At 40.3% G+C, this 20,631-nt stretch overlaps 1 protein-coding gene across 4 annotated transcripts; it reads left to right on the top strand.

Annotated features, from left to right (window-relative positions):
• The first annotated feature begins 1,478 nt into the window (after positions 1–1,478).
• Positions 1,479–20,225, top strand: LOC127429188 (TNF receptor-associated factor 4-like). 4 transcript variants are annotated; one of them, XM_051678059.1, is made up of 8 exons: positions 1,482–1,533; positions 1,657–1,833; positions 4,642–4,693; positions 5,071–5,175; positions 5,332–5,493; positions 10,257–10,418; positions 10,537–10,692; positions 19,072–20,225. In XM_051678059.1, exons 2-8 carry the CDS (start codon positions 1,691–1,693, stop codon positions 19,726–19,728), a joined length of 1,437 nt encoding a protein of 478 aa, XP_051534019.1. In that variant the 5' UTR covers positions 1,482–1,533; positions 1,657–1,690; the 3' UTR covers positions 19,729–20,225. The 4 variants fall into 4 exon arrangements, with proteins under 4 accessions (XP_051534017.1, XP_051534019.1, XP_051534021.1 ...); XM_051678057.1 differs by having other exon boundaries at positions 1,479–1,833; XM_051678061.1 differs by lacking the exons at positions 1,482–1,533; positions 1,657–1,833 and adding an exon at positions 1,852–4,335.
• The last annotated feature ends 406 nt before the right edge of the window (positions 20,226–20,631 follow it).

The raw sequence follows: 20,631 nt of genomic DNA, 5'->3' as shown, positions 1-20,631 counted from the left end.
TAATAATTCATCTGCGCCTTTGTTTTCCTCCTACACAAAAGCACAAATTAAGTCACACGTATGCATTCATAAGGTTGACATCACCAATTAAATATAGTGCTTTTCCTCAACACACTGACACATTTATTTTAAAAAGTCATTTTTAAAAGCTTAAACTATGACAACTTTCTAATGTGAAAGCATTTTTGAGTCACTCATCACACATGAATTGCCTTAATTGTTGTTCAAGGACAGTGGCCACTCCTTTGAATTAAAAATTTAAATTCTGTCACCCTCATGTTGTTTCAAACCCATATGACGTTCTTCTATGCAAAACGAAAGCAGATGATAGGCAGAATGTAAGGGACAGGACAGCCTCTGTCACCATTGCAAGTGAATGGTGACTGGGGCGAACGTTCTGTCTAACATCTGCTTTTTGCGTTCCCCAGAAGAAATAAAGTAATACGGGTTTGGAACAACATGTGAGTGAGTAAATAATGTCAGACTTTTCATATTTTTGATTATCCCTTTAAGGCTTCTTTCAACGCATTTCTAAATTGAACAAACCACCTGTGACATCATCACGAAGAAATGCAATGAGCTAAATGCAGCTTAGTCTATGCTTTTGCACGCTCCGTTGCCTACTGTTCACTGCCTGGATTTACTTGACATGGTTTATACAGAGGCTGAAGTCGACCTGAATATTCCTTTGTGGAATGAGGAAGTAAAACTGGTTCTGCAGGATAAAAGTCGTTTCGATGAAACTTACTAAAAGCTGCTACAGTCATCACTCTAGCAAGACAACAATCCATAAGCATGATTCAGTGTAATCAAATCAACTCCAGTGGTGTTTTTAGTAAATCGACAATACATGAATACTTTTAAGCATTTTAACACAAGTTTTCCATACCTTTTGAATTCTGAGAGCCCCTAAGGGAGGTGCAAAGGTATCAGATATCAACAGTAACACGGACACTGATATCTGGGAACACTGTAAATTTGTGTGGAGGGGGATACAGTAAAATATCCATAGCATATATTTTATTCGTCATTCTCTTGGTTTCATTGATTTTGTTTATCATGAACTTGCAGTAACTGCAACTTAAATGTTAGTTTCTCACAGAGACGGATATTAAACCCATCTACACTTTATTGAGAGTAGCACCATATTAGATTTCTGACGGGAAAACAGTTTCTTCAATGGCATGCACTGAATAAAGCTAAATCACATCTAATTTTCATAACTTGTGTTTCTGGAGTTTTTTGTCTTTACAAAGTTTTTGGAAATACGTTTTTTTTCCCTCTCTCTCTCTCTCTCTCAATATTTTGTTAGCTGAATGATCCACAATCGCAGACTATCTATCCCGTCATAGAAGTAAACATGGCGCTACTCTAAAACCGTCTACTGCAATGTTTATTTGCGTCAAAGAGGCACATATAGCTCCTCCTCTGTCAGATATATGGGAGGGCAGAAGTGTAGACAGACAGTTGGTGTGAGTTGTAAACGTTTCCCTGTATTTGCTTATCTTACTGGAGACGGAAATGTCATGACAGGTTGATTATATTACAGACGCGAGATCGATATACGATTAACGATCATGTAGTTCTTCATCTTTGCTGAAAAACCTGAAGGATAATTTACGTTTATAATTAAAGTTTACATTTTTATTTCTACAGTTTGCACTCTGACGAAGTTGATAAAGGCATTAGTATGCCAGGATTAGACTATAAATTTCTGGAGCGTCCAAGGAGGAGGTTTCTTTGCCTTCTGTGTAACAAGCCGATGAGGGAGCCGGTGCAGGTGTCCACCTGCGGTCATCGATTCTGTGACACCTGTCTGCAGGAGTATCTCAGGTAAAACAATCTGTTGAACACTAACATGTGAAGTGAAAGCAAGGCCTGCCGTTTGGCTTAACAATACGTTGTTTTGTTTATGTATTGCACGTAGCATTTTTATTTGTTGCAATTATAGTTATTAAGTCGCATTTTCTCAAATTGGCTCTTACAAGTGTTTTTGAGTGATAAACCTGACTATTAATGACTTAATCATTCATTTAGAAGTCAGCAATTGGTACATGAAAAGAACAATGTTTTGATTGTTTTTCCCTGTCTTGAAAAAGACAAGTGTCACTTACAAATAGTTGGTTCTTTGAGAGGGCAGTAATCCCTTTGGCTACATACTCTTGTCTTTGGTTTTCTGTCCTTATAAAGGTTTTACATTTTAACAAAAAATATGAAAGAATATTTGAGAAAAAATGTTTTAATCCAAGTTACATGCGTTATTAAATGTGACTTAATTAATTAATACTCTCGGTGCATGACTGAAAATGTATATGCCGAATTGACAAAGAGAATTGTATATGCTTATAAATATTGCTTGTCTGTTAAATGTTTATGCACCTCAAGGTCTTTTAACTATGAATTAGGAAAATGTAAATTTCCTTAACTTCCTAGACTAGTTCAGGTTAACTGTCAATATTGTTAACTAGGGATGCACCAATATAACGACTGCCTATATTTATCGGCCAATTTTTGACCAAATTAAAACCAACAGCATATTATACTGAAAACAGTTAAATGAAAAACCAATGGTTGATTTGAATGAGTAGCACACTTTATAACTCTGTGAATTTAAATGCACAATCCAGAAATAATAATAGCCATAATATGTAGAAGGGTTGGCACTCCTAAGAACATGTAAAATATTTTTTTTCTTCTTTATCGTTCTTATATTAATGCGGAAAACCTGCCATAAGGCTGCATGATGAGGGAAACCATCCAAAACGCTTTGAAACCAGCAGACTTTGACTTCTGAGATATCAGTATGATATCCATTAATCCTCCATGATTGGTATAATTAAGATTGAAATCGCAATATGGCCTTGTGTGATTACTAAACCTTAAAAGACTGCGTTTCTGCATTCAGTGCATCAGTCAGCGCTGTGTGAGCAAGCAGCGCCCTCTAGCGGTCTGGATGGCATTAGCCATTATCCATTATACCACTATAACATAGAATTTAAAAGCGGGTTTTGTTCCTTTGGTTTAAACACTTTTTTCCCCCATGATGTTGTTGACATTCCAATGGAATTGCCCAACATATGCATATTATGAATTTGTATGTAAAATGTGAGTTTTGTTGTTTTGACATGCAAAAACAGAAGCGCACAAATGTTTCAGAAGTACAAAATATAATATAAACATCTTATCATAGTTTTTTTTTTTTTTGTATCTTCTATTTATCTTTCATTGTGGCTCTCTTAAAGTTTTGGCCTATCATGTGTTCAACAGATCCAATGTTCAATACAAACTATTTATTGTTAGAACAATGTGAAAGCTTTTGTACCTCTTTGTACATTTTTAAAGCATAATCCATAAGTAAAACAGTGATCTGATGACAAAATAAGGTAAGTGGCAAATATGGGAATCAGCCTATAAGTTTTTCGTATAAATCGGTATCGTATCGGCCAAAAATTTTCAAATCGGTGCATCCGTACTGTTAACTGTTAATATTTTAACATTAGTGACAATAAAGAAAAGTTTACAGTAAAATGAACCACCAAAATATTTTACATGAACTTTATTTGTAATGTTAAAGGAAATCCCCATTTGAGTATAGTTGAAAGTGTTTGGCGTTAATAAGCATGCAGTGAGTATATTCTGTGAAATTACTCATTTGTAAGTTAGCTCAGTTTGGGTTTATGACCCATCCGTAGCATTCCAGTAATATACATCCCTTGTCTTCTCAATCTTGTAGTCAAAACACAATTTTGTGTTATTTACAGTTGTAATGATGGTGGAGAAGGTTCAAACAATGACTGTCACTGTCCTGAGTTGTCCTGTTGATGTTATCATTAGAGTGATTGACAGCCTCATCCACTCAAATTCTGTCTGGCTTACACATGCTTCTCAGTTACAAATCTAAATCACTTACTTATTCAAATACTGTTCTGTGTTCCTCTATTTGAAGCCAAATTATGCAACCAAAATGTAATATTTTCAAATTTGAAACAATTCAATTTGATCATTTAAATTTAGTTGATTCAACATATTTTATCAACTGCCAAATGCTATATGATATATGTCAGGCAAAATAGTTCCTACAGGCTATATGATTTTAAACATCTGCCCATCTACTTTTATGAAGATTGCAAGCTGTCTGGGACTTTTGGAAAATTCCCCATTGAATGATAAAATGATAATGTGTGTCACACGTTATGGAAAGATCAGATTAATATTCTGCTGTTGTGTTGGTTGCACTGCGTCCTCACATTACGTGTGCTGAGGGACGTCAGCATCCCAGATGGATGATCCAGTCACATCCTCCTGAAGGCCCTCTGTCAGTGTGTGGTGTGGGAGGTGATTCTGATATTCTGATACAGTTTATGTACGTGCAATTGTTTCTTGTGTGTCTGTTTAAATGTGTATCAGAGAGCCATTCATTTCTTTAACTGCCAGTTTGACCTAGAAAGTGACTCAACTAAAACATTTAGCCTGTGTAATATGAACACACATTAAACCAAGCCTTGAACTAAACTACATTATCCATGGTGGTTCTTCATTAAACGCCCTAAATTTTGCTTATATGAGACAACTTTCAAAGTTCCCATGAATTTTTTTTTACATTGAGTAAACAGATTTTTCCCCCCTGCTAAATCTCAATAGTGAAGGAGTGTTCAAGTGCCCAGAGGACCAGCTGCCACTGGATTATGCCAAAGTAAGTGCACTATCATAAACCTTAGACGACTAGCTTCAGAAAACAGCAGCCTTTTAACTATAATGTGTACTTATATCATACATATATTCAAAATTATTTTTGTTTCTTATCTTATTGTGCACAATTTGTTGTTTCTTGTACCAAAATAAATAGTCATAATCATTTTCCACCATCTCTGAGATTGTGATTTATTATTATATGTAGAATTATATGTAAATAACCTCTGTTTTGATTGCTTAACTGTAGACAGAAGTTATACTTAACTCATTCTTTATCCTTACAAAGGTCAGTCTTAAACACACTATATTTATAGGAGACTGTTTTTCAGATGCTCTTGTTCTTTTTACCCCAGTAAACATAAATGTGGAATTCTGCAGATTTTTCCAGATGTGGAGCTGGAACAGCAGATTCTTGCAATGCCCATCCGCTGCATACACAGTGAAGAGGGCTGCCGGTGGACTGCACAGAACAAGCTGCTCCAGGTAAAGAAAGGGCACATACAGTTCACAAACAGGCACATTCATATAGCATGACATCCTCACTGGAGAGTGTAGAGGTCATACATACACACAACAGAATAAAACATATCACCTAAATTAGTGATTCACTGTCACACTGTGTTTATTGCTCTTCACCAGGCTCATTTGTCAGTGTGTGAGTTTAACGTGGTGTCGTGCCCGAATCGCTGCTCTGTGAAGTTGTTGAGGCGAGAACTGCCTGAGCACTTGCAGCATGATTGTGTCAAGAGAAAGCTTGACTGTGACCACTGTGGCAAAGAGTTCACCGGTGAGGCATATGAGGTCAGCAAGATCCTTGTTTTTCAACAAAAAAAACAACATATGAGAATGTATTTCTTTATTGTATATTTTATTTTTGATATTTTTTAGTAATCCTTGAAGTATTATTATATTGTGTTTTTTTGTTTGTTTTTGTTTTAGAATGATACCTAGTTTTAAAGCAATCGTTCACCCAATAATGATAATTCTCTCATCATTTACTCACCCTTAATCCGTCTCAAACTCATATGAATTTCTTTCTTCTGCGGAACACAATGATATTTCATAGATGTGTGACGTGTTTATATCCATGCAATGCAAGTCAATGGGGTCCAAAACTGTCTTGTGTCCAAAGCCATTGTCAAAAAGCACATAAAGGCAGCATAAAGGTAATACATACAACTCCAGTTGTTTAAACCATGAAGCGATACGGTCGGTTTTGCATAAGAAACAGACCAAAATGTAAATCCTGATTCATTATAAATCTGCAGTCTCCTGTAATTTTTTTTTTTTTTTTTTGGGGGGGGGGGTTACTGTTCCTTTAAGTGTCAAATTTTGCATTAAATAATGAAATCATAAAATGTATGCAAGTAACTTGTTCTAATATTAAAGTGCCCAAACATGAAAATTCTCTCATCATTTACTCACCCACATGCCATCACATATGTGTATGACTTTCTTCTGCAGAACACAAAACAAGATTTTTAGAAGAATATCTAAGCTCTGTAGGTCCATACAATGCAAATGAATGGTGGCCAGAACTCTGAAGGTCCAAAAAGTAATCCATAAGACTCTAGTGGTTAAATCCATATCTTCAGAAGAGATATTATAGGTGTGTGTGAGAAACAGATCAATATTTAAGTCCTTTTTTACTATAAATCTCCACTTTCACATTCAGAATGTGAAAGATTCATAGCAGGGGTACTCAATTAGCAGGTTCCGGTCCGAATCCGGACCAAAGGACAATTAAATCCGGACCGAGCTCTGAAGCTTTGTGCTAGTTATGTAATACCTGGCTAAGGGTACGTTTACACGACAACGGTGTACTAAAAACGGAAAAGTTTTCCTTTGTGTTTTTGAAAAGTTTCGCGTACAGATGACAAAGTTGTCAAAACGATCCCGTTCACACGGATCCGTGAAAACGACTAAAAACGCTGTATTATGCATGCCAGGCCAGTAGTTGGCGATGTCACTTTGTAAAGAAACACAACGCGCCTGCGCACATAAGCATTCTTCCACAGAGCGGTGAATACAAACAATGAAGATGGCGATCACTGGTCGTAGTAGTGATGTAGTAAATCTACACTTTGCTGGAGAAGCGTCAATAAACTAAATCTTGAGCAGCACAAACACAGTCCTGTAGTCCACCATTGTAGTTTTTAATATATCGCGCGTTGTTTTGAAGTACTCGCGCGCATGCCTATAGACTGAACACATAATACGCGTGCGTGTGACGTCATCGTTTTCACAAATTCGCGTATGTTTACATGGAGCCGATAAACGGCATCGTTTTCAAAAACTTGCATTTTGAAACCCGTTTTCAAAAATTTGCGTTTTCAGGCCCCAAAACGCCGTTGTCGTGTAAACGAACAGCCAAAACGCATACAATTTTCCCGTTTTTAGTTGAAAACGTTGTCGTGTAAACGGCCCCTAAGCACTTTATTCCCGCTCCGTGCGCGTTGCCTCTCTCCCCGCTATAGACATAAGGCGCCGCATAAAGCCTAATTTACTGTACGCACGAGTTGCAGGTGCGGTTATTTTAACAACAGTAGCGGAGACGCCGCTACAGATACTGGCGTCTTTTGCTTAAACACACCGCAGAAAACAAAAATTAAGTGAAACTATCTTCATCTGTCTGATATGTGATTCAGCCGGTTCAGCTAAGCTAGGTTTGTGTCTGGACAAATTTACGTGCCGCCTTAAGACTATAACGTTTTTTCCATCTAAATTTAACTTCATTAATCAGCATGTTATGAGCCTTTCATAATAAACAGATTTTTGTTCTGATTTTTTGAAAATTAAGCAGAGATATCATCATGGCAAGGAAAGCCTATTTATCCTTAAATTAATCAAACAGATATTTAATGCTTCACTGTTTTGTAAATTGTTTGTTTGTTTGTTGTTAGTAGATTCTCTCTTTAAGGAAAATATAAAAATGGTCCATTCAGGCTTTTACATTTTTATACATTTTCTCTCAGAAGACACCTCTGAACCCACAGTATTTTATCTGTCAAAAGGCCTCCTATGTCCCATACATAGGTATAGATTCTGAATGTAAAAATATTTCAACAAAACTGGACTGCTGTCATTCAGCTTCAAAACAAACTGTTGATCTTATCTTTTAATATTCACATCCAAGTGCCCTCGACTGATGAAGTTTTGATGAAATATTTTAATCTTTTGGTAGAAAAGATCTCAGACCCCACTAGCTGTCTCTGGGCCCCCAATGTCCTCATCAGGAATTGTTTTTTTTTTTTACAAAGTACTATTGCTGTCAACATGGCAAGTTATAAAAACTATTAAAAGCCAAAATATTTCCTAGCCATATAACTACTGGCACATACTATCTGTACCTTTGCTGGGAAGGAAATGTATATATATATATATATACAGTGGTGTGAAAAAGTGTTTGCCCCCTTCCTGATTTCTTATTTTTTTGCATGTTTGTCACACTTAAATGTTTCAGATCATCAAACAAGTTTAAATATTAGTCATAGATAACACAAGTAAACACAAAATGCAGTTTTTAAATGAAGGTTGTTATTATTAAGGGAAAACAAAATCCAAACCTACATGGCCCTGTGTGAAAAAGTGTTTGCCCCACCTGTTAAAACATAACTGTGGTTTATCACACCTGAGTTCAATTTCTCTAGCCACACCCAGGCCTGATTACTGCCACACCTGTTCTCAATCAAGAAATCACTTAAATAGGACCTGCCTGACAAAGTGAAGTAGACCAAAAGATCTTCAAAAGCTAGACATCATGCTGAGATCCAAAGAAATTCAGGAACAAATGAGAAAGAAAGTAATTGAGATCTATCAGTCTGGAAAAGGTTATAAAGCCATTTCTAAAGCTTTGGGACTCCAGAGAACCACAGTGAGAGCCATTATCCACAAATGGCGAAAACATGGAACAGTGGTGAACCTTCCCAGGAGTGGCCGGCCGACCAAAATTACCCCAAGAGCGCAGCGACGACTCATCCAAGAGGTCACAAAAGACCCCACAACAACATCCAAAGAACTGCAGGCCTCACTTGCCTCAGTTAAGGTCAGTGTTCATGACTCCACCATAAGAAAGAGACTGGGCAAAAATGGCCTGCATGGCAGAGTTCCAAGACGAAAACCACTGCTGCGCAAAAAGAACATTAAGGCTCGTCTCATTTTTGCCAGAAAACATCTTGATGATCCCCAAGACTTTTGGAAAAATACTCTGGACTGACGAGACAAAAGTTGAACATTTTGGAAGATGTGTCCCATTACATCTGGCGTAAAAGTAACACCGCATTTCTGAAAAAGAACATCATACCAACAGTAAAATATGGTGGTGGTAGTGTGATGGTCTGGGGCTGTTTTGCTGCTTCTGGACCTGGAAGACTTGCTGTGATAAATGGAACCATGAATTCTGCCGTCTACCAAAAAATTATGAAGGAGAATGTCCGGCCATCTGTTTGTGACCTCAAGCTGAAGCGAACTTGGGTTCTGCAGCAGGACAATGATCCAAAACGCACCATCAAGTCCACCTCTGAATGGCTGAAGAAAAACAAAATGAAGACTTTGGAGTGGCCTAGTCAAAGTCCTGACCTGAATCCTATTGAGATGCTGTGGCATGACCTTAAAAATGCAGTTCACGCTCGAAAACCCTCCAATGTGGCTGAATTACAACAATTCTGCAAAGATGAGTGGGCCAGAATTCCTCCACAGCACTGTAAAAGACTCATCGCAAGTTATCGCAAACGCTTGATTGCAGTTGTTGCTGCTAAGGGTGGCCCAACCAGTTATTAGGTTTAGGGGGCAATCACTTTTTCACACAGGGCCATGTAGGTTTGGATTTTGTTTTCCCTTAATAATAACAACCTTCATTTAAAAACTTCATTTTGTGTTTACTTGTGTTATCTTTGACTAATATTTAAACTTGTTTGATGATCTGAAACATTTAAGTGTGACAAACATGCAAAAAAATAAGAAATCAGGAAGGGGGCAAACACTTTTTCACACCACTGTATATAAGAAATTTGAAATGTCTTTAATGTGATTGTGTTGTTTTGGAATAATTTAATAAAAAGTAAATAGATAAAAAATACTAGAACTTCCACAGTCTATATGTAATATTTCATGCTTACTGTTAGCAGTAAAAATTAATGCACCCCCCAGTGACTGAAGCTGACACTAATTAATAGATTTTTTTCATATGTTGCCCTTCCAGGTCAGGGTACCTTGATTATGAATGAAAAAAATAAAATAAAATTATAATAGAGGGAAAAAAATGTTGCCCATTTTTCTATTACACATAACAGAAACAAATAATGTAGGGAAAAAGGACTCCGGGCGGCCTAAGTAAAAAGTGACACAGTTTACCTCATTCTCCTAGTAACCCAAGTTGTTTGTAGTTTGCAACCTGTGTAGTTGCATTAGTTGTGATGTATTTACTTCAAAGATCGTGTCTTTTATTTGTTCAATAATTTTGTCCCCTCCAATATTATTGTGTCATATTCATAATGCTTCTCAAACGGAAATGATCAACTGATTAACATCAATTATATTTTGTGTCTCTCTTTGTCCACACACAGAGTCACCAAGGAGATTGTCCAGAGGAAAGTGTGTACTGTGAGAATAAATGTGGTGATCGTATGATGCGTAGACTGTTGACCCAGCACTCTGTGTCTGAATGCCCCAAGCGCAAACTGCCCTGCAGATACTGTAGGAAAGAGTTCCTCTATGACACTATTCAGGTCAGTACACAGTGTGCTTCCATACATAAAAAAAACTACTCAACAGATGTTTTGGCAGTAAAGGAGTATATTCATAGGCTTTGACTTAATGGCTTAAATTTTATTCTGTTATTTACAGCATCATCAGCAACAGTGTCCACGCTTTCCTGTGCAGTGTCCTAATAGGTGCGGTACACCTGGAATCACCCGAGATAATTTAATGGCTCATATAAAGGAAGGCTGTAGCGCTGCAATGGTGCTTTGCCCATTTAAGGAGTCTGGCTGCAAACATAGGGTGAGATCTTGAGTTATGCACACATAATAGCCCTGGGATCAATTCTGGGTAGTAAAAGATTACATGTAATCTATAGTAAGTAATCAGATTACAAAATAAATTACTATTTGAATTACATTACATTTTATAATGAATATAGTAAGATTACAGTTACATTTTATAGATTACATAATTGCATTCTTAATTACATAACAATAAAAAAAATTCCCCATTTTCTGCCCAATTCCCAATGTGCTATAAATCCTCATGGTGGCATAGTGACTCGCCTCAATCCGGGTGGCAGAGGACGAATCTCAGTTGCCTCCGTGTCCGAGACGTCAATCCGCGCATCTTATCACGTGGTTTGTGAAGACGAAGCGTGTGTGGAGGCTTCACGCTATTCTCCGCGGCATCCATGCACAAGTCACTATGCACCCCACTGAGAGTGAGAACCACATTATAGCGACCACGAGGAGGTTACCCCATGTGACTGTACCCTCCCTAGCAACCAGGCCAATTTGGTTGCTTAGGAGACCTGGCTGGAATCACTCAGCACGCCCTGGATTTGAACTCGCGACTCCAGGGGTGGTAGTCAGTGTCTTTACAATTACATACATTCTTGAACGTGATCTGTGTTTTTGTGTTATGGTTCCAAACAGTCTTTAGAAATCTAACAGAACATTATGAAACTTACAATGACACATATACTGTATATATATACAGTACTACAGTATATATACAGTATATATATGCTCCTGGGACAGAGCACTTCTATTAAAATGATTGGGAGAATTTGGAACGCCCAACGGTAAATGGATGTAGAAACGGACGTCCCGCCTTACAAGGCCAATCACCTTTTAAATACAGACATCGCCTGTCAGTCAACTCAAGAACGATCAAGCAACTTAGCTGGAATTGCCTGAAAAATATATTTTTTAGCATGATCTATGCTGAAGAAGCACAATTTATGATACCATTGTTGTAAGATTTTACTTATTTGAAATATGTTCTTTGATTGTAGTCTTGACTAACCATTCTGGAGATTTCGTACTTCCCCCATTCAAGTAGATAGGATCTGTACTTTCATGCTGCTTGTATCCATAGAAAATAGCTGTTTACGTTAGAGCTTTCGAAAATTAACGTGTCAACGCATGCGATTAATTAAAAAGTTTTTATTCTTTATTCGGATCCCCTTAATTGTGATTAACACATGGTGGCGGGGGCGTGGTCGAGCATTTGTCCGGAGAGAGAGAGAATGCGGTAAGGGTGCACACACCTGAGCGCTATAATGTCTAACACCTGTTTCTGATTGCAGTAAGCACTGGAGAGAGCGATTAAAAAGGGACCACGCCAGAGACGAGGGAGAGAGATCTACCCATCTGAAAGAGACTATCTTGAGTTTAAGCTAAAGAGTGTTCTGCTGAAAAGCCCCTTTGAGTTGTTTATTAAAAGTTATACCTTTGAGTTGAAGCCCAAGTTTCCTGTGTCCTCCTTTCCTTCCCTTTCTTGAACTTTACACTGGCGAATTGGAGGAAATACGCCAGCATGGAGTCCTCGCAGTTGGCAGAATTCATCAAGTCCCTCACCAGTATGCACCATGCACAACATCAGGCCCTGCTTGAGCTACGCCAGGACCAGGCTCTCCGATTCCAGGAGGTGCTCCAAGCTCAAGCAGAAGACTGGCACACGATCCAAAGCCTACTACACCAGGAGAAAGTCCCGGCCGTGACCCCGGACCCAGCAGCCCCCATATCCCCGGTTGCCCTCATGAAGATTGGGGCAGAAGATGATCCTGAGGCCTTCCTGGATTTTTTGAGAGGACGGCCGAGATCTCGGACTGGCCATGTGCTCAGTGGGCGGCCAGATTCATCCCACTGTTGTCAGGGGAAGCTCAACTCGCGGCACAACAACTACCGGCGTCAAGTCTCCTGGTGTATGATGATCTGAGGAAGACCATCCTGCAGCGGGTTCAGTACCAGCCCTGAGTAATACCGACAACTCTTCCGGTCGATGAAGGTGGATGGGCACGGCCGCCTGTTTGCCTTTACTCAACAGCTCCAGGACGCCTGCCAGAAGTGGCTGCTGGCTGAGGACTGTGACGCCAAGGGAGTCATCGATCTCGTGGTGCTGGAGCAGCTTATCTGTCGTCTACCGAAAGGAACGGCAGGGTGGGTCCAGTGCCAATGCCCAGCGTCGCTAGAGGAGGCCGTCCAATTGGCGGAGGACCATATGTCGGCGTATCAGAAAGCGGAAGAGCCCTCCCATTCTCTAACTCTCTCCCCTCCCCCTGTGTCCCTCCCCCCCTCCTCTCACTCTGTCCCTTCACTGCAGTCCATCTCAGTATCCCGGAGGCGTGGAAACCTGCCGCCGAAGCCAGCTCCTCGTTCGCGGGGGTATGCCCCACCACCGGTGGCCTCAGTGTCTCGTCACTCTCCCCCTCAGGTGGATGTACCCACTGACACTGGTGCAGGCGTAATGCCTGGGCCAGCCTACTGGAGTTACGGGGATCCAGGGCACTTCCGGGACCAGTGCCCAGTGATGGAGTTGGGAACTGTGGTCCAGGTCCCTGACACTCCACGGGCTTGCCCCCGATCGAGCCGGAGTGTACAGAATACTGGTGAGTGTCAAGGGGAGTACACATCAAGCCTTGGTGGATACGGGCTGAAACCAGACCACTATACAACAATGTTTGGTTCAAGACAAGGCTTTGGGCACAAGCAAAATGGTGAGGGTGAGGTGTGTGCATGGGGATATTCACAATTATCTAGTAGTGACACTTGTTATTAAATTTCGGGGACAAAAGCATAGAGTGGAGTTAGTTCCTGCCTCACCCAATCCACTGATTTTGGGAACTGATTGGCCAGAATTTAAAAATGTATTAAAAGGAATTTGTGTGGATGGGTCCTGCGAGAAAGTTGTTAGATGTTAAATAAAGGGGAGGCAGAGCCAGGGCAGTCCTCATCAGCTCCACGTCAGGATGACGTAAGGGAGGGGGAGGCTTCGGCTCCTCCCGTCCCTTGAGGATTTTCCGAAAGGGATTTCCCTCTAGAGCAGTCAAGAGACAAAACCCTTAGGCATGCCCTTGACCAAGTGAAAGTTATTGATGGTCAATGACTCAAACCAAACATTGCACTTTCATATCCATATTTTGCTATTATAAAAGAGTGGTTGTATCGAGTGACACAGGACGCCCAGACATAAGAGGATACAACCCAGCTGTTAATACCACAGAGCCGTCGGGAAATGCTATTCCAGACGGCTCATTATAATCTGATGGCGGGTCACTTAGGGCAGGAAAAGCACTGAACCGTCTAATGGCCCGTTTCTATTGGCCGAGCATTCGCGGGGATGTTTGAAGGTGGTGTGCGGGACGCTGTGAATGTCAGCTGGTGAATCTGCCAGCTACCCCAAGAACACCATTGCGCCCCCTTCTGTTAATCGAGGTCCCCTTCGAAAGAATTGGCATGGACCACATCGGGCCATTTGAGTGGACAGCACGCGGACATCACTTTGAATTGGTTCTGGTGGACTATACAACGCAATATCCGGAAGCAGTGCCTCTGCGCAACATCTCAGCATGTGGTGTTGCGGAGGCACTCTTCAGAATAATCTCCCAAGTGGGGATTCTGAAAGAAATCCCCACTGATCAAGGCACCTCATTTATGTCACGAACACTATGCAAACTGTAAGAATTATTGGGTATTAAATCAATTCACACCAGTGTTTACCATCCACAAACAGAGAGGTTGGTGGGACGATTTAATAAAACCCTGAAAAATATGATTCATAAGTTCGTGCATGAGGATCTTAGAAATTTTTATAAATGGCTTCGAACCCCTCTTATTTGCAGTGCAAGGGGTCCTCCACAAGCCTCCACAGGGTTTTCCCCATTCAAGCTGCTGTATGGGTGGCGGCCGCGCGGCGTGCTCGACATCATACGGGAAACTTGGGAGGAGAGACCTTCAAACAGTAAAAATTTAATTAAATATGTTCTTTATCTTAGAGCAAAGCTCCACACTTTGCTGACTGTATAACAGGGGTACTCGGCTACGGGAATTTGCACCGGGAGATAAAGTGCTCGTATTACTCCCCACATCAAGCTCTAAATTACTCGCCAAGTGGCAAGGGCTCTTTGAGGTCACACGACGAGTGGGAGAGAGGTGACGCACGTCAAATATACCATCTCAACCTCCTAAAATTATGGAGGGAGGCGGTCCCTTTGACATTGGCAATGGTAGTTCCAGAGAGGGCGTAGCTCAGACCGGAGGTGAACGTAAAAGCCAATCATGTTGCCCTGGTCACATGTGGAGACCACCTCTCACCGTATCAAGTCAAAGAGGTTGCCAGGTTGCAGAAAGAATTTGCAGATGTGTTTTCTTCTCTGCCAGGTCGTACAAATCTTATCCAGCACCACATCGAGATGGCGCTTGGGGTAGTGGTACGTAGCTATCCCTACCGACTGCCCGAGCACAAAAAGAAAATAGTTCGGGAAGAATTAGATGCAATGCTTGATATGGGAGTAATAGAGGAATCCCACAGCGATTGGTCCAGCCCGTTTGCTCTAGTTCCTAAGAGCGACAGGTCTGAATGGTTCTGTGTGGATTATAGAAAAGTCAATGCGGTGTCTAAATTTGACGCATACCCAATGCCTCGTATTGATGAGTTGCTCGATTGGTTGGGCACAGCTCGCTTTTATTCGACACTGGATTTGACAAAGGGTTATTGGCAGATCCCCTTAATGCCAATGTCCCGCAAAAAAACGGCCTTCTCCACACCATTTGACTTATGCCAATTTGTGACGCTCCAATTCGGTTTGTTTGGGGCCCCGGCTACGTCTCAGCACCTCATGGACCGCGTCCTCAGACCACACTCTGCTTACGCCGCTGCCTATCTGGATGACATCATTATATACAGTAATGATTGGCAGTGGCACATGCAGCATCTGAGGGCTGTTCTGAGGTTGCTGTGACGGGATTGCTGTAGCAAAGTGAATAGCGACTGTTAATATTGTGGATGATGAGGGTTTAAAAGATGGTAATGCCCATAACAATAAAAACGCAAACTACGGGGACTAGATATTTAAATTTGTCAAACCTCCCATTTAGACTTTGGGAAACATGTTACTAAATAAAGTTTAGTAACATTATAATGTTACTTTAATTGGTGCTGTTTTAGTGCATTTATACACTATATTGCCAAAAGTATTCGCTCACCCATCCAAATAATTCGGGTGTTCCAATCACTTCCATGGCCACAGGTGTATAAAATGAAGCACCTAGGCAACTACAAAATTCTTTCTACAAACATTTGTGAAAGAATGGGCCGCTCTCAGGAGCTCGGTGAATTCCAGCGTGGTACTGTGATAGGATGCCACCTGTGCAACAAGTCCAGTCGTGAAATTTCCTCCCTACTAAATATTCCACAGTCAACTGTCAGTGGTATTATAACAAAGTGGAAGCAATTGGGAATGACAGCAACTCAGCCACGAAGTGGTAGGCCACGTAAAATGACAGAGCGGGGTCAGCGGATGCTGAGGCGCATAGTGCGCAGAGGTCACCAACTTTCTGCAGAGTCAATCGCTACAGACCTCCAAAGTTCATGTGGCCTTCAGATTAGCTCAAGAACAGTGCATAGAGAGCTTCATGGAATGGGTTTCCATGGCCGAGCAGCTGCATCCAAGCCATACATCACCAAGTGCAATGCAAAGTGTCGGATGCAGTGGTGTAAAGCACGCCGCCACTGGACTCTAGAGCAGTGGAGACGCGTTCTCTGGAGTGACAAATCACGCTTCTCCATCTGGCAATCTGATGGACGAGTGTGGGTTTGGCGGTTGCCAGGAGAACGGTACTTGTCTGACTGCATTGTGCCAACTGTGAAGTTTGGTGGAGGGGGGATTATGGTGTGGGGTTGTTTTTCAGCAGCTGGGCTTAGCCCCTTAGTTCCAGTGAAAGGAACTCTGAATGCTTCAGCATACCAAGAGATTTTGGACAATTCCATGCTCCCAACTTTGTGGGAACAGTTTGGGGATGGCCCCTTCCTGTTCCAACATGACTGCACACCAGTGCACAAAGCAAGGTCCATAAAGACATGGATGAGCGAGTGTGGTGTGGAAGAACTTGACTGGCCTGCACAGAGTCCTGACCTCAACCCGATAGAGCACCTTTGGGATGAATTAGAGCGAAGACTGTGAGCCAGGCCTTCTCGTCCAACATCAGTGTCTGACCTCACAAATGCGCTTCTGGAAGAATGGTCAAAAATTCCCATAAACACACTCCTAAATCTTGTGGAAAGCCTTCCCAGAAGAGTTGAAGCTGTTATAGCTGTAAAGGGTGGGCCGACGTCAATTTAAACCCTATGGATTAAGAATGGGATGTCACTTAAATTCATATGCGTCTAAAGGCAGATGAGCGAATACTTTTGGCAATATAGTGTATCTTTAAACTGTGGAATCCTTTTTTGGAAAATGTTTATAAAACGTTATTGTTACGTATCGTCAGGGTTGGGAGGGTTACTTTTGAAATGTATTCCACTACAGATTACAGATTACATGCTGTAAAATGTCATTTGTAACGTATTCTGTTAGATTACTCAAGGTCAGTAACACATTCTAAATACTTTGGATAACTTCTTCAGCACTGTAGATTTTTTCACTTGTTTTGACTATAAAAACTCTGCCAGTACAGTAAGACAAAATACACGTGTAAAATACATTCTCTGAAAAAATATCTTATGCAGTGTTGTTTCTAAAACAAGATTAATCAAATTGATCTTGTTTTAAGGATTTTTAGATATGTTTACAGGAAAACAATACAAAATTATTATCAAGAATACGACTTTTGTCCTAATATCAAAGGTCTTACTAGAAAAAAAGAAATTATGATCTAACGTGGATATAAAAAATATGATCGTGCCTGGTATTGTGCATGTAAAATGGCTAGAAATAGCATTTAAGCTTAGCGTAAAGCTGACAATTTACACAAGGTTTATTTCTATTTCTTCTGCTCCAAACTTACTTCAGACGTACTTCTCTGTCTGCTCGTATGAATGTAACACATCATAAGAAAGTGTTTCACTGCTGTTCAAATGCACTTTGGATCGCATCATTTATATGTATAAATGTTTTCCATCTGAAAGGACAAAATATTAAATGAAACAAGTGACAATAAAATGCAAAGTAATCTCTTCAGTAATCAAAATACTTTTTTAATGCAACTATATTCTAATTACCAATGATTTAAATTGTAACTGTAGTGGAATACAGTTACTTATATCTTGTATTTTAAATACGTAATCCCGTTACATGTATTTCGTTACTCCCCAACCCTGCATATTGTTTTCTTTTCTAAGAAGGAACTAGATGCATTTTGACAGAAAAATAAGTATACATATAGTCAAGTTTCAGCACTTTCAAAGTCTCCGATTAATCGCAATTAACTATTGAAAAATCATACAATTAGTCATGATTAAATATTTTAATTGACTGACAGCACACACATATATATATATATATACACACCAATCAGCCACAACATTAAAACCACCTGCCTAATATTGTGTAGGTCCCCCTCGTTCTGATAAAACAGCGCCAAACCGCATCTCAGAATAGCATTCTGAGAATATTTCTTACCACACGAGCGGTCATCTGAGTTACCGTAGACTTTGTCAGTTCGAACTAGTCTGGCCATTCTCTGTTGATCTCTCTCATCAACAAGGTGTTTCCCTCCACAGAACTGCTGCTCACTGGATGTTTTTTGTTTTTGACACCATTCTGAGTAAATTCAAGAGACAGTTCTGCGGATGGAAATGCCTTCTTGATGAGAGGTCAACAGAGAATGGCCAGACTGTTTCGAACTAACAAAGTCTACGGTAACTGTACAATTGTGGTAAGAAGAATAGCATCTCAGAATGATATTCTGAGATGCGGTTTGGCGGTGTTTTGGCGGCACGAGAGGGACCTACACAATATTAGGCAGGTGGTTTTAATGTTGTGGCTGATCGGTGTATATATATTTGACATGTATACTGTATATATATATATATAACCATTAATAAAATAAATGCTATAATGTCGTATTTCATTAATTTAATTTATTATAAAACACAATAAAGTCAACCAATGTATTCCTCATAGGATTAAAAACTAGTTGTTCATAGATAAAAAGATCCTGGGAATATGTTGATTTCGTTCATTTAATGTCTGTACAAACATAGGGAAATATACAGTATGTGTGCTAGAACCACACTTTACGTATGAATATCAATGAAATCATGTTGATCTTTGAGAATCTGTCACATTTGACTATTTTTACTAAGGAATGTATATAAAAATATCCAGCACAGTGTCATGACCATGATTATGTGTCATGACTATCTTTCTTTTATCCTCTGTTGCACTGACAGTGCCCTAAGACTGCAGTGGGACGGCACCTTGAGGAGGCCACCCATTCACACCTCTCTCTGCTGTGTGGTCTGGTGAACCGCCAGAGACTGGAGCTCAGGGAACTCCGGCGTGGGGTGGAAGAACTCTCTGGAAGCCGAGATGGCACACTGCTCTGGAAGCTCACCGACTACAACCAACGACTGCAGGAGGCCAAGAGCAGGACAGATGGGAGTTTGGAACTATTTAGTCCCGCCTTCTATTCCCATAACTATGGTTATCGTCTTCAAGTGTCTGTCTTCCCCAATGGAAACGGCAGTGGCGAGGGCTCATACCTGTCAGTCTACATTCGTGTTTTACCAGGAGAGTACGATGGGCTGCTGGAGTGGCCTTTCCCTTACCATGTTACATTCTCGCTTCTGGATCAGAGCGACCCAGCACTCACCAAACCACTGCATGTCACAGAGAGCTTCAGCCCAGATCCCACCTGGAAAAACTTCCAGAGGCCACGGCCTGGAGCTCTGGGAAGTGTTCGTGGAGGCTGTCTGGATGAGAGCATGTTGGGGTTCGGCTACCCGAAGTTCATTGCCCATGAGGAGATGAAGAAGAGGAACTATATCAGAGACAATGCTATCTTCATTAAAGCCTCTATAGATGTGGTCCAGAAGATAATAAACTGAACTGAGGTGCAAGGACCTTATTCACAGTAGCACCATCTTTAACTTTTGACAGGAATAACAACAAGGCTGTAAGGGATGCACTTACAGTCTCGTCAATGAATTGCACTGTTGTTTAAATTCTTTTGGATCGTTCTGGCAACAAAATGTTTAAAATATCAGAAGAAAAAACTCCAGAAGCTTTATACAGTGCATTCCATTGAAGAAACTGTAAGTCTATTCCTCACAGTCTCGTTTTCATTAACGTAAATATTGAAATATCGCACTACTGTGAATAAGGTATATAGGCCTAGATGTTAAAGAATGTGAATATATATCTCTAAATGCCCTTTTTTGTTTTACTCAAAATGAGGATGAAAATCATTGCATCATCTTATTATGTTTAAATATAATCAGGGCTTTACCACAGATGAGGGATATTTAGGTACTGAAGGATAGCATGTCTTTTACATGTATTTTCTCTGTAATTCAATTGTTTTGTAATTAATTAAAAAAAATTATTTAAAAAACATTTAAAAGGTCTGCTGGCTCTGCTTTTACACATTTTCTCATAATACATTGTGAAATGTATAGTAAATGTGTGCATCTGTGTGTATTGCCGGGTTTTTGGCCCTGTCAGTGTCAGCAAGTGGGACCACTGATAAAGGCACACTGTTTAATGAATAGTGTACAGTTTGGGTATAAATTGTCTTGTGTCTAGCCTCAACCTCAGGAAATTTAAGGTTTAATAAACTTTCTCAGCTTCATTGACCCGTAGAGACATACACTATCCTCCTTGTTTAGTTTGGCTCTTGTTATGGTGAAACCGTTCATCATTCAGACAAAAAAGAAAACTGGGTTCCGGAAGTAAAAAATAAATGTATGTACTTCAATGTGAAATTGATATTTAACAAAAACGTACAAACC

This window comes from Myxocyprinus asiaticus, chromosome 38 (genome assembly GCF_019703515.2).
Source record: "Myxocyprinus asiaticus isolate MX2 ecotype Aquarium Trade chromosome 38, UBuf_Myxa_2, whole genome shotgun sequence".
NCBI lineage: Eukaryota > Metazoa > Chordata > Actinopteri > Cypriniformes > Catostomidae > Myxocyprinus > Myxocyprinus asiaticus.
This window is presented reverse-complemented; position numbering and strand designations above follow the sequence as displayed.

Coding starts and splice junctions, on each gene's coding strand:
- LOC127429188 (XM_051678057.1), top strand. CDS start 1,691: ATGCCAGGATTAGACTATAAATTTCTGGAGCGTCCAAGGAGGAGGTTT. Junction 5,176..5,331: donor CACAGAACAAGCTGCTCCAG/GTAAAGAAAGGG, acceptor GCTCTTCACCAG/GCTCATTTGTCAGTGTGTGA. Junction 5,494..10,256: donor TCACCGGTGAGGCATATGAG/GTCAGCAAGATC, acceptor GTCCACACACAG/AGTCACCAAGGAGATTGTCC.